Source organism: Pleurodeles waltl, chromosome 7, assembly GCF_031143425.1.
Source record: "Pleurodeles waltl isolate 20211129_DDA chromosome 7, aPleWal1.hap1.20221129, whole genome shotgun sequence".
Taxonomy (NCBI): Eukaryota; Metazoa; Chordata; class Amphibia; order Caudata; family Salamandridae; genus Pleurodeles; species Pleurodeles waltl.
The window spans coordinates 1,052,411,571-1,052,424,637 of NC_090446.1; the positions used below are offsets into that span (position 1 = coordinate 1,052,411,571).

The 13,067-nt window shown below is 41.9% G+C and overlaps 1 protein-coding gene across 2 annotated transcripts in view; it reads left to right on the forward strand.

Moving 5' to 3' along the window:
* The window catches only part of POLG2 (DNA polymerase gamma 2, accessory subunit), a 176,772-nt gene that overhangs the window by 69,413 nt on the left and 94,292 nt on the right, over positions 1 to 13,067 (forward strand). For both annotated transcript variants that reach the window (XM_069199924.1, XM_069199925.1), the window contains exons 3-4: positions 152 to 281; positions 417 to 522. In XM_069199924.1, the coding sequence (XP_069056025.1) occupies positions 152 to 281; positions 417 to 522 (236 nt within the window). The remainder of the gene's footprint in view (positions 1 to 151; positions 282 to 416; positions 523 to 13,067) is intronic.

Genomic DNA, 13,067 nt, shown 5'->3' on the forward strand with positions numbered 1-13,067 from the left:
TGCTTTGGCACTGCATTCAGCCTGTCCTGACTTGTCCTAGAACTGAAGCCATCTAATTATTTCGTAGCTAGCCGTTCTACCAGCCTCACTTCAATTGCGTTGAAATGCTGCATGACCTGCGAGTGGCTATAATGAGGTTGTTCTCTTTCAGGTGCCTTGAAACAGTATGTTCAATGTTTAGATTTGGTGAACAGACGACTGCCTTTCGGCCTTGCTGAGGTTGGGATATGCTTCCATCCTGTTCCTGATTCCGTGTGTCAAAATGGCAACCACTCAGTCAGGTAAACTAGTGCCCTGTTTTTTGCTTCAGAATGTGCTAATGTTAAGAAAGCACAGCAGAACACCAAAGCTGTGATTGTGTTTTTGGATTCATCAGGGTCCCTTTTTCATTCAGTTTTTGTGTGTTTTTTTAAAAGAACAGGAGAAAGAACAGTGTGTTCGCTTGTGTGGTTTAGCTCTACACGAACATCAGGACAGTGGCTCGACTACTGGCTGCGCCAGCGACTTCTTTGGTGGAGAAAGGTAAACTTTCTTAGATTGTTTTCTCTCCGTGTTTTCGGCAGCCATTGTTTCTCTCTCTCTAGCATGATATGGCCCAGCTTCCGCTTGAAAACATGTTCAAGACAAGTGACGAGTTGCAGTCTTTTCGAGAAACCATGACTAAGTTCCACGGTAACCTTTTTTTCATATATATATTTAATCCGACATAGTTTAAGTGCAGTCACGCCCCAGTACTACTTGGGCAAAAAAATAGTAGTTATTGAAAAGAAATGTACTACCTAGGACTTGGTTTACACAACCCTTTGCTTAAAATCTGTAAAGTTACATAGGCTTTTTGCTGTGCTTTGCATCAATTCTCAGCTTTTACGGTGTTCACAAACAATGCCACTGATTCCCATGAGTACTTACTGTATCCACGGACCTCAGGAAAATATACACTTCTGCATGTGGGAAATGATGGGTAACATGCATTTGTATGTGACTTTTTTTGGCCTGTTCACCTAAAAACCCATCAATTTCTAGGGTTGTTACTCCCATTTCCGGCCTGAAAACAGAAATACGCTGCCTGACTTTGACAGGAGTAAGTCTACAACGTTTTTTGCAGAGGTGGGGCACTAGCTGAAAAAGTATAATGTATGTTAACTTATGAATTTGCTAGTGGTCAACAAACTTAATAGATGCACCCACCCGCTCTAAAACAACTACAAGCTCATATTGCTGGAACTTCTACATGAGCAAATTTGAATAATAAAGGGAAAAAACCCACCGATCTTGACTATGTAAGCAAGACATGGGACTTCATCCTCACATACCCGTATCTGCATGCCGGTGTGCTTAATAAACCTGTGACTGTCACTCGACCCTTGTTCCAACAAGCAAAAGAGGCAACTCAGTAAATCAATTTGGCGCTCAATTAAATTAGAATTTATTCAAATTCCATTGCATCTTGTTTAGCAGTAGTATTTGGGAAGGTAAGCTGTACTGACATTAAATTGACACTCTAACCCCAAAGCCATTCAACATTATATTCTGTCATGAGTCAGCACAGTTACGCATAGATAACACACATGCATACACTTTCACAAGCACTTTCTTTCACACACAAGATTTTGCCAGTATTCATACATCTCTCTTCCTTTATGAAACCTTTTAAAAGAAATTGGCAAAAACCGCATCAGTGCAAAACATAAAAATTAATCTAGGAGGATAACATAAAAATACATTGTCTAACAGTTGTTTATATATTATGCTAGTTGTCTGTTCTCTCATTGCATCCTTATCAAGTTTTTAGAATGTAACTCTTGATATTTTTTAAAGGGATTCTGGATGGAAACTGTATCTTTGCATTAAAGTCACTAATCCAGTCCGTATTCTGTTCTTTATATTCTGATGTTCTGCTGCATCTCGAAAAAACTCAACAAGTATAGATCCAGGGAACTTGGGACCATACAGGGAGTGCAGAATTATTAGGCAAGTTGTATTTTTGAGGATTAATTTTATTATTGAACAACAACCATGTTCTCAATGAACCCAAAAAACTCATTAATATCAAAGCTGAATATTTTTGGAAGTAGTTTTTAGTTTGTTTTTAGTTTTAGCTATGTTAGGGGGATATCTGTGTGTGCAGGTGACTATTACTGTGCATAATTATTAGGCAACTTAACAAAAAAAAATATATACCCATTTCAATTATTTATTATTACCAGTGAAACCAATATAACATCTCAACATTCACAAATATACATTTCTGACATTCAAAAACAAAACAAAAACAAATCAGTGACCAATATAGCCACCTTTCTTTGCAAGGACACTCAAAAGCCTGCCATCCATGGATTCTGTCAGTGTTTTGATCTGTTCACCATCAACATTGCGTGCAGCAGCAACCACAGCCTCCCAGACACTGTTCAGAGAGGTGTACTGTTTTCCCTCCTTGTAAATCTCACATTTGATGATGGACCACAGGTTCTCAATGGGGTTCAGATCAGGTGAACAAGGAGGCCATATCATTAGATTTCCTTCTTTTGTACCCTTTCCTGCCAGCCACGCTGTGGAGTACTTGTACGCGTGTGATGGAGCATTGTCCTGCATGAAAATCATGTTTTTCTTGAAGGATGCCGACTTCTTCCTGTACCACTGCTTGAAGAAGGTGTCTTCCAGGAACTGGCAGTAGGACTGGGAGTTGAGCTTGACTCCATCCTCAACCCGAAAAGGCCCCACAAGCTCATCTTTGATGATACCAGCCCAAACCAGTACTCCACCTCCACCTTGCTGGCGTCTGAGTCGGACTGGAGCTCTCTGCCCTTTACCAATCCAGCCACGGGCCCATCCATCTGGCCCATCAAGACTCACTCTCATTTCATCAGTCCATAAAACCTTAGAAAAATCAGTCTTGAGATATTTCTTGGCCCAGTCTTGACGTTTCAGCTTGTGTGTCTTGTTCAGTGGTGGTCGTCTTTCAGCCTTTATTACCTTGGCCATGTCTCTGAGTATTGCACACCTTGTGCTTTTGGGCACTCCAGTGATGTTGCAGCTCTGAAATATGGCCAAACTGGTGGCAAGTGGCATCGTGGCAGCTGCACGCTTGACTTTTCTCAGTTCATGGGCAGTTATTTTGCGCCTTGGTTTTTCCACACGCTTCTTGCGACCCTGTTGACTATTTTGAATGAAACGCTTGATTGTTCGATGATCACGCTTCAGAAGCTTTGCAATTTTAAGAGTGCTGCATCCCTCTGCATGATATCTCACTATTTTTGACTTTTCTGAGCCTGTCAAGTCCTTCTTTTGACCCATTTTGCCAAAGGAAAGGAAGTTGCCTAATAATTATGCACACCTGATATAGGGTGTTGATGTCATTAGACCACACCCCTTCTCATTACAGAGATGCACATCACCTAATATGCTTAATTGGTAGTAGGCTTTCGAGCCTATACAGCTTGGAGTAAGACAACATGCATAAGGAGGATGATGTGGTCAAAATACTCATTTGCCTAATAATTCTGCACTCCCTGTATGTACTAAAACATTTTCCCATAGACACAGAATGGGTAACATCCTTTGATACATCTGGCCATTAGTGTCTCCCATAAACATTCTGCTATTTTTTTCAGTTTTTATTTTTATTTCCCTCAATCTGCAGTAGTTTCTTTCTGCCCTCAATGCAGTATGTCTGCCATTATCGCATGCCATTTTCTTTACGGCTTCAAATAATTTACGCATAGTATTTTATACCTGCTTTCAGCAACCAACCTGAACCAATTCCCGTGTTATACTCCCTTCCTGTCAGCACTTAGAAGAGACACAAACCAGTAGCACTATGATAATAAAATATGATTTTTTTTTTATCCAATGCTCCGAGCCAAGTATCTCTTGACCGTATTGCTGCCTGCGCTTTCTCTTTTATGGTCCAGCTGAACCTGTCTGTGAACCCACTAACCTTGGAATGGTACAAGACTGTTATCTTGCATTTAGTCTCATTGCATGTGTAGAAAGCTTCCATTTTTCAGAACCAATTGAACATCATTACTGTTAGGCACAGTTCAGAAAATCAGTGGTCTTTTCCTCCTGTACCACACATTTTCCGCCAATCTCAATAATAATCCATGAGTATCTTAAGGTATTTAGAACCTTTCTCAAAAACAATGAACTCCTTCCATAACGTCAAAATAACCACAAACTGCGGCAGGAATAGTAATTGCACAGATGACAGTGGTGGCTGGGAAACCTTCAAAAGGCTCACAGCTGTTGGCAAAACCTCACACACATGTATTCCTCTCCACCAGTAGCCCTTTATTAAAATGTGTGTCCTTAACATAATTGTCACCGTTGGTCGCATACAGACCCCCATAGGATGTCCAGAGGTGTGCGCTATAGAGGGGCAGTGCCAAGGAAGGGAGGTGGGCCAGCTAAGGACAGAAATCCGCACGCAGGAGTGGGGAGGCCAGGTAGAGAATCGGCCTACACAGGCAGCATTCAGCTATTGTTACTCTTACGATTGGACCTCTCTTTGGTTGCCGTTAAGCACTCCATCCAGGAAGTGAATCTGACAAATAGGATATGTATAGGATTCCTATATAAAGGGAAAGTTAGATGAAGGCAGAAGAACGGCTTTGGAATCCAGCAGCGAGTCATGACTGCTGCCTTCTCTCCTCCTCAGGCAAATGTTCTCTTTAGTGGGAGAAAAGAGAATACTGAGTGGGGAGAACAGATCTGGAATCCAGCAAAGGTATCCTGTCTGATGCGTTTTCTGGTAGATGTTCTCTTAAGCAGTAACCAGGGTGATAGGAGGGGAGAACAGGGATGCTAAGCTGTGTAAAACAAGCCAGGAATCTAGCACACCCTCTTGACTGCTGCCTTGCCAGGCATGTGTTCTCTTCAGTGGGTGTCATGTTAATAGGAAGAAGAACTGGAATGACGCGTTAGAAAAAGAAATCTAGAATCAAGCAAGATGTCCTGACTGCTGCCTTCTCTCCTTCTCAGGGTGGAGAGGAATTTAAAGTCACTGAATGAAGCTGAAAGAAAGGTTGGGTCCATAAAGTGTGAGTACAAAGTTAATTATTGAGGAAAGAACCTCATCTTGGGTACTATATTTTAATTGGTGGCACGATGTAGTATCTGAAAGGAGTGCTGCCTACTCCAACAAAGCATACGTTCCAATAAAGAGTTCTTCCCAACTTACCTACCTGTTTCCTGCAAGATATTTACGTGGAGCCTAATGGAAAGGAGTTGCAACTGTAAGACCAAAAGTAACATTTGAATGCTATTTAACATTTTGAAAATTGTGGTGCTTAGTCAGGAAATCTATTAGGCATGAGGTGATTGCCTTCATCAAAATTGGAGTTGCTGACGTTCTTTGCCTTGTGTCTGTTCAAAAGGCAAAATGCCTTAAAGCGGTGGTGGACAAATGTAGTCATTTAGGGTTTATACTTTCCGCTCCTGAATAGCTTGGAGAAACACACTTGCTGTTGTCCAGATTACTGCACTCTGGTTTTCCCATGCTTGGAAGGAGGAATCAAGGAAAAGGAGGTACCTGCAGGAAGTAAAAAATGGACTACCCTGCACCCTTCCTGCCAATCCATATGAATCCAGATTTTTACCAGTGCTAGACAGAATGACCATTAAGGAATGAAGAAGTGGAGGGTGCACAGTAATTGGAGACCTATTTGGAAATGAAAAGTTTAAATCCTTTGAAGAGTGAAAGTGGATTTTAATATGCCAGAACACGTGAGCTTGGGCTACTTTCATTAAGACTTTGGATCATGTTTTCAAGAGTCCACATGGAAGAGGCATGGTCTTGAAAGTTATCAGGAAACTTCCATGATTCCCATCATCCTTGACATGCCCTAGGAGACTAATAACCATTTATAGACTAGGCGACTTGAGATCTATGTAGCAAACCTTTGCCCCTGAAGGGCTGGGATGATGCTTAAGAGACAAATCCTTTAAGGAAGAATGGAAATGCATTCAGTAAATTTCATAAATCTAATGTTAGTAACCACCAAACAAAGGATAATCCCATATTCGGGTGTAGTTGGTACTATATACTGGTAAAGAAAAAAGTCCCAATTTCTTCAGATGGTTTTATATCACTAAATAGAAAATAATTGACATACTTCTACATAGAATCTATTAGACTGAGATCACTGAAATTATTACTGTTTATCTGATAGTATACAATGAAAACATCCGAGAATCTCACAAATGTTATCTCATGATGGCTAGTTGGCGCCATAAAAATTGCACAGTATTTTGCGATCACGCTGTCTTGTCATCCATTAAACTGTACTAAGTTACGGTAATGTCCACAGCTCTTTATGGCTCAGAGGTTTGGGGAACTGTGAATACAGCATTTCTGGGCGAGGTAGGAGGTAGAAAATGCATACTTATGCTACAGTGCTTTCCCCTGATGACCTTATCATATCCCTTTACCGGATTTAGGGGCCGTATTTTTACTCAAACCTGTTTCCGCTCTGTTAAACTCTGTCCAGAATGTGGACTTCTGAGGACTGTGTGTTATATGGGCTGTGCAAGCAGCGTTTGTTCGGAAACATGAGCTAGTAATATATAATGATTTCGATATATAAAGGAAATGGTAATGATACCTTGGCCACTTTTGATATTTATAGTTAGATCCAAAAGAAATGTCCTTTTTTGTGATTGGTCCTCAGAAGAGGGTACTTGACCATGTTTTCATGGTCATTTTACCACTGTCTACTTATACAGACAGCTGACATTACAGTGAACTGACGTCTCCTCACTGTCCTTTTAGTGAAACAGAGGATTGCTTTTCTCACTGTGGCTGTTCCACATTTGATGTAGATAGCCACTATTACCTGTACATCAGTAGGGCATTATTACTGTCAACGTGGAATATAGCCTATGAGCAACAAACTGAGGTCTTATGAAGATCATTTCCTCTGCATGTAGCAAAGATTATTGAACAACTACAGGTCGGGCACCATATGCAGTTGAGTTGGAGTGCTTGACTTCCTTTTTCAGTTCTCGGCACATACAACCATCAACACCTTTGCCATCCACAAAAACGTTAGGTGTGAGCGATTTGCGTAATGGAAGCGATGGAGCCCATTTTTGGGGGGTGGGGCAGCTAGATGTTGCGTTGGAGAGGACTTCAAGCCTTTTCTCTATGCTCATTGGTTTTACTAAAATTACCAGTAGTTTGGTCATTCTGGTTTCCCCATCTTGGCTTTGCTAAACCAACCTCACTGATCTCATTCACAGTAGTCTGTCGTGAGAACACAGTGTTCGTGGATCCTGAAGAAGTTCCTAGATGTTCCTAGAAGTGGCTAAGTTTCTGTTATTGTGCCATGCCAAATATTCCAAACAATTTACAGTAGTATGTAGGCTTCCAAGAAATACCACATTCTCTTTCGGCTCCTAGCAAGCACACGGCCTGAATCAAGCACCGTTTACAGCTACTAATAGAACCCACTGTCTGTACAGGAACGTCAAGGCTGTGTGGCAGATATACGATAACGATCAATAGTGTGCACTCAGAAAGATACAGTAAGTAATGTATGCAAGAGCTGTGATAGTCCAAATCAAAACATAGATGCTGTATTTTTGATCCTTAGTCATTCCTCATTATTCCAGCCACCATAATTTAAACAGCTAACGAGTTTCATCTAGTAACTTCTTCAGGGACCGCAACCTTGAGTCTTCATTTAAAGGGGGCCAACCTGATACTGCCTAAAAGCTTAAAATGTTGCCATGAGAATTTAGGTACAATCCTTTGCACAAGTATTGAAAGGATTTGAAACTGTGCTTTGACTGAAAACAATTGCTCCATAAATGTTAAAAACCATGGGCCAGATATACAAAGCCTTTTTCTTTGCGCAAACGGGCCGATTCAGAGAATCGGCCCGTGTGTGCACTTAAAAAAGCATGTTTGTGCACTTAAAAAAGCATGTTGGTATGTACAAATGCTATTTTGCGATTCGGTAATCTATGATGGAATCGCAAAATAGGTTTGCAAGTCGCAATTAGGAAGGGGAGTGCCGAGGGTGTCCCTTCCTACTTGCGAGTCTCAGTGGTATGTAAAATTGTTTTGTGAATGTGGTTGCAAAACAATCACAGTTAACACCAATTTTAAATTGGTGTTAACCCATTCGCCAATGGGAAGGGGTCTCAAAGGTACCTCTTCCCCTTTGTGAATGGTAGCAAAAACGTTTTTAGGAACAGGCGGTACTCTGCCACTGCCTACTCTTATAAAATGGAACTGAAACGTTTCATTTATTGCTTTTTAAACACAACCCGTTTTCCTTTCTGGAAAACGGGGTGCATTTAAAAAAAAAAAAAAAAAAAAAAGCTTTATTGAAAAGCAGTCACAGAAAAATTGCAATGGCAAATTGCGACCTACCTCCTTGTTATCAATGAGGTAGGTCTGTTTGCAACCCACTGGGAGTCGCAAAAGAAATTCAGTGGAGTTTCATACATTTGGACTTGCGATTTCCTAATTAAGATTCACATGGAATCGCAATTAAGAGATCGCAATTCCAAACGTTCGTACATGCACCTCCAAATTCAGACAAAAGACTTATAGTTTGCAGATCCTGAAGACGTTGGCTGCTTGAACAGTCGTTATGGCTAGAATAGTAAAGAAAAAATGAACAAAGGATAAAAAATACAGCATCCATGTTTTGAATTTAGACTGTTAGCTTGTACATATGCTATGTATTATACATGGTCTGAGTGCATATTTTCTGTCTATCAGCCACATGTTATGAACCTGCTCACTTGCTCAGCAGATATTGTGTGTCCTGTTCCAGGCACCATGCTTCATCGTTCATTCATATGAACACCTGAAAAAACACATTTTGGTCATAGGGGACTTCAGGAACGGCCAGGGGTACAATTCTCTACTGTCAATGAGTTTGTCAAAAACAACTGATGAACCATAACCATTTGCATTTGTTCTTTTCTGACTGGTGCCCTTTGGTGATATTTTTATCTGTTTCTAGGTAGGTTGCTGCTCAAACCTTTGAGCACATGCCTCCCTGTGACTTCTCTTTGAAGACTTCAATAATTTGCCAAAACTTCAGCTAAACTTGTTAATGTACTTCCTGCACTATGCACTTAGGGCCATACACTATATTCCGCTGAGAGAGACATAGTAGTTCTGAGGACTGCGTTGCCTCTCCGCCACATCCTTCCCACTTTTATTAAAATTATGTTGATGGAGTTGCACTGGAAAAAGGCAGTCTTACTGCTCACAATTCTTTTCTGTGCCAGCACACTTCCACAACTCTAGAAAATCTTCCAGTGCTAGGTTCATGTCTTTGTTCTTGGTTTGCCATTTTGCATCTTTACCATAGCCACCTGAATGTTTTGTTCTCATAGGGGCTCTCTTGCCTCTAGTATTCCATTACTATTTTCAACTTCAGATGTTTGAAAGCAAATCCAAGTATACACAAATGCCACCTCAGCACCACCCATATTCAGGTGCTGTATTGGTACAGCTGTGCATGTGAGAGCTTGAAAACCACTGGATGCATCTCGTCACATCCATTCATGCTTTTCCCCTAGAGTCTGGTGGCTTCAGAGGCCTCCTAAAATGCTCACCCCTGTGTCCAAAAAATTCATTTTGCTTTACTCTGTTACTGATCTACTCTGCTTCAGCAGACGACCCACAATCCTGTGCTGAGCCTCTGAATCAGTGAAAGTAGACTTGTAAAAGAGATATAAGCTTTTAGTGAGAGTTTCTTATATTTTTCTTGATTGTTATTATTTATTATTTTAACTGAATTGCTTTTAGGCAGTGGTGTGAGAGAACTGGGAGAGCAGAGGACCTACCAAATGGGGAAAAAAAGTTTTCAGTTGTTTCCTGACAGAAGAAGGGTGTTGGAGTACTGCAGGTGAAGACTTTTTTCCAAGATAGAGCCATTGCATTCCTCAGCCTGAAGGTTTTTCGATTTTCCAACATCCAGTGCACTCTTGCTCGATACCCCTGAAAGTGATACAAGGAAAGTGTGTCAAACACCGCCTAGGTCTGTTTCACCTGTCCATTGAGCCTGTTCTCTCAAGGCTGCACTTTGGCCAGTCAACCACAATAGTAGGTTTTATTTCAATTCAGTCTGAGGGTACTGGACGATCTCTACTACATGGCAATCTAACGTTTAACCAATAATAGAGAAAAGCCTGCAGGTTTGTTTCCTGTTGGATTTTCTTCTGATAAGTGTTCAATCCGAACAAACTGATTTAGGATTGGTATCGATCTAGACCAAGACTAATCCATTTCTATTTCCTTGTTCATGTCAGATACTAGATGTATGTTGCAATATTGACCGTCATTAATTACAGTGATTGATCACTACGTGGACCTGCCCTTTGTTTCACCATGACAGTTTCATCGAGCATGACCACAGCTTCGACTTGCCATTATTTTGACAGTGCAGATTTACTAACTCTGCTCTGATCTGAGTTGGGTGCTACAACCAAGTTGAGGTATTATTCCTGTCACTACATTCCATCGAGGTAATGATGTCAAGTTAAGATCACACCCTAGTCCTTCTAACCCCTGAATCCTCCATTGTTTTTTTGTTTTTTGTTTTTTTGCTGATCCTTTTTTCGTTGGCCTTAGGACTCTGTGCACTTAGCACTGCTAACCAGTGCTAAAGTGCGTGTGCTCACTACTTAAAACATGGTAACATTGGCTTACACCCAATTGGCATATTTCATTTACTTGTAAGTCCCTAGTAAAGTGGTACTACATTTACCCAGGGCCTGTAAATTAAATGCTACTAGTGGGCCCACAGCACTGATTGTGTCTCCCTTTTAAGTAACTTTTAAACATGTCTCAAGCTTGGCATTGCAGCCTGCATGTGCAATTTTAAACTGCCATTCGACCTGGCAAAATAAACCATTTGCCAGACCTAAATCTTTCTTTTAATACATATAAGACATCCATAGTGGAGGCTCAAAACAGCCCATTGGGCAGGTTGCAGTGTATTTAAAAAGTTGAACATGTATTTTTAAGTTTTACATGTCCTGGTAGTGAAAAACGTTTACATTCATTTTTCACTACTGCAAGGCCGACTTTCAGTTGTGAGCAAGTAGGGATGTCAAGTTTGGTTTCTAAAGGAAGTTGAAATCCTCTTTAATGGTGAAGTCTGATTTTAAGTCACAGTTCTAAAAATGCCACTTTTAGAAAGTTGCCATTTTCTTGTCCCAACCATTTAGTGCCTACTGCCTGTAACCCGGGCCACATGACTAAGTGTGTTTATATGGTTCGCACTAAAAGGTAGGACTGTGTATTGGGACAACAGAACTTCAGGACGGTAGAAACTGTTGGCCCAATTCCTGGCTAGGTCACAGTGCCCCACCTAACCCCCAACCTTCCCAGGGCAACAGATGATTTCAGCAGCCTCAAACATGATGCTCTTACTCTCAAGAAAGTCATGGAAACAGATCTCACTCTTTTGTTGTTTTACTCATGCATGCCTAGGGGTAAACACAAGAAAGATGCAAATAAAGGTTTTGAAACAATCTTATTCTTTCACAGAGAGAATGCACTCCAAATATTAGGCAGATGAAACAAAGCATTGTAACCAGCATTTCTAAAAGGCGAAAAGAATAAACATAACTACCTACACTCTGAGAGCATAGCAGGTGTTCCCTCTGCTTTTGCCTGATCTAGGAAGATAGCCTGAGACCGCCTTACCTGGAGAGCTGAACTAGGGAGCCGGTCTAGAGTGAAGTTGGCAATCCTCTGCAAGATGGAAGATCCGCATCAGCAGAACTGCGTGTCGAACACAGGACAGCAGTGGCCTGCTTGCCTTTCTGACCTCTGTAAGACAGTGCACTGTTAATGGAATAAAATCCACACTGTGTTAGTGGCATAGCTCGGGAATGTCTAAATGTTAGAACCTGTCTCCAAACGGACAATGCAAGCACTAGGATATCTTCTTCTGTGTGCCGAGCCTTGAACAGAGTGTACAGATTACATAGCAAGAACGGCTTTCTGAAAACCAGCAACATGTACAGCATCTTCTCAGAATAATATTGTGCAAGCATAAAGTGTGTAAAATGTCATTGCTAGAAAGTGATGTCAACCGAAAATGTGTGGAAGGTAAGATGAAGAACCAGAGGTGGCCTTAGAAGGCCTCACAACAGGTGTAGCTGGCAGTTGGTCTTTGTGTATTGCGCCCAGGCAGTGAGACAAATAGTGAATAGGTTTTAGCAGGATGGGATATCTCTGACTTGAGGAGGAGCATTCACCTATCACAGTTGCATATCAATTGCCCAACACACTCTCAAAGAGTTTTGACACTATTCTTTTGTGATCCAAGACAAGCTGGGGCCAGGGCAGGGAGGCAGGAAATGCCAAACAACTCTTAGAATGGAAACCTCCAGAACATCTTTCTTTAAAGTAGGCACCACGTATAAATAGTGGGCACTCAGACCCAACTCTTCAGTACACCTCTGGACCTGCAAGACACTGAGAAGGCTGGCTGTGCTGCTCTGCAAGAAGGGTTGCTTTTGCTGCTGCCCTGCTCCCTGGGAGAGAAGGACTAGACCTGCATCTTGAACCCAGGCCCACCAGAGTGACTCCAAGGGCCAGTTGTTTGAACTCCTGTTCAGAGCCTCAGGGACAGAAAATGGTCCTACTGTTTTGAACCCAGTGCCTGGACTCTACTTCCAGTAAGTCTTGCCCTCCAAGTGGTGCCACCCCAGTCTTGGACCCTTGGAGGTGGGCCTGCAGGTGGTCTGCCAGGCCAGCTGTGGCCTTGTGAACAGCACCGCCACAGCTCAACCCATCTCTGATGCTGGACCTTGCAATGTAGCCCACAGTCTCCTCTGAACTAACTTTGCACAACGTATCCTCGATGCAGGCCTTCACATCGCAAGGCCCTTGTCAACGGCATCCACGATGATGACGCAGGACTGTGCATCCCAGCCTCTTCCGAACTGACGGTGCACGATGCATCTTTAGTGCATGACTTCACATCGCACCACAGTGGTATCCTTCACGGTGATGTAGGACTCTGCATCTCAGCGCGCAACCACCTGGGAACAACCGCTGGTTGACGCATCCTTGACACAGGTTCTCT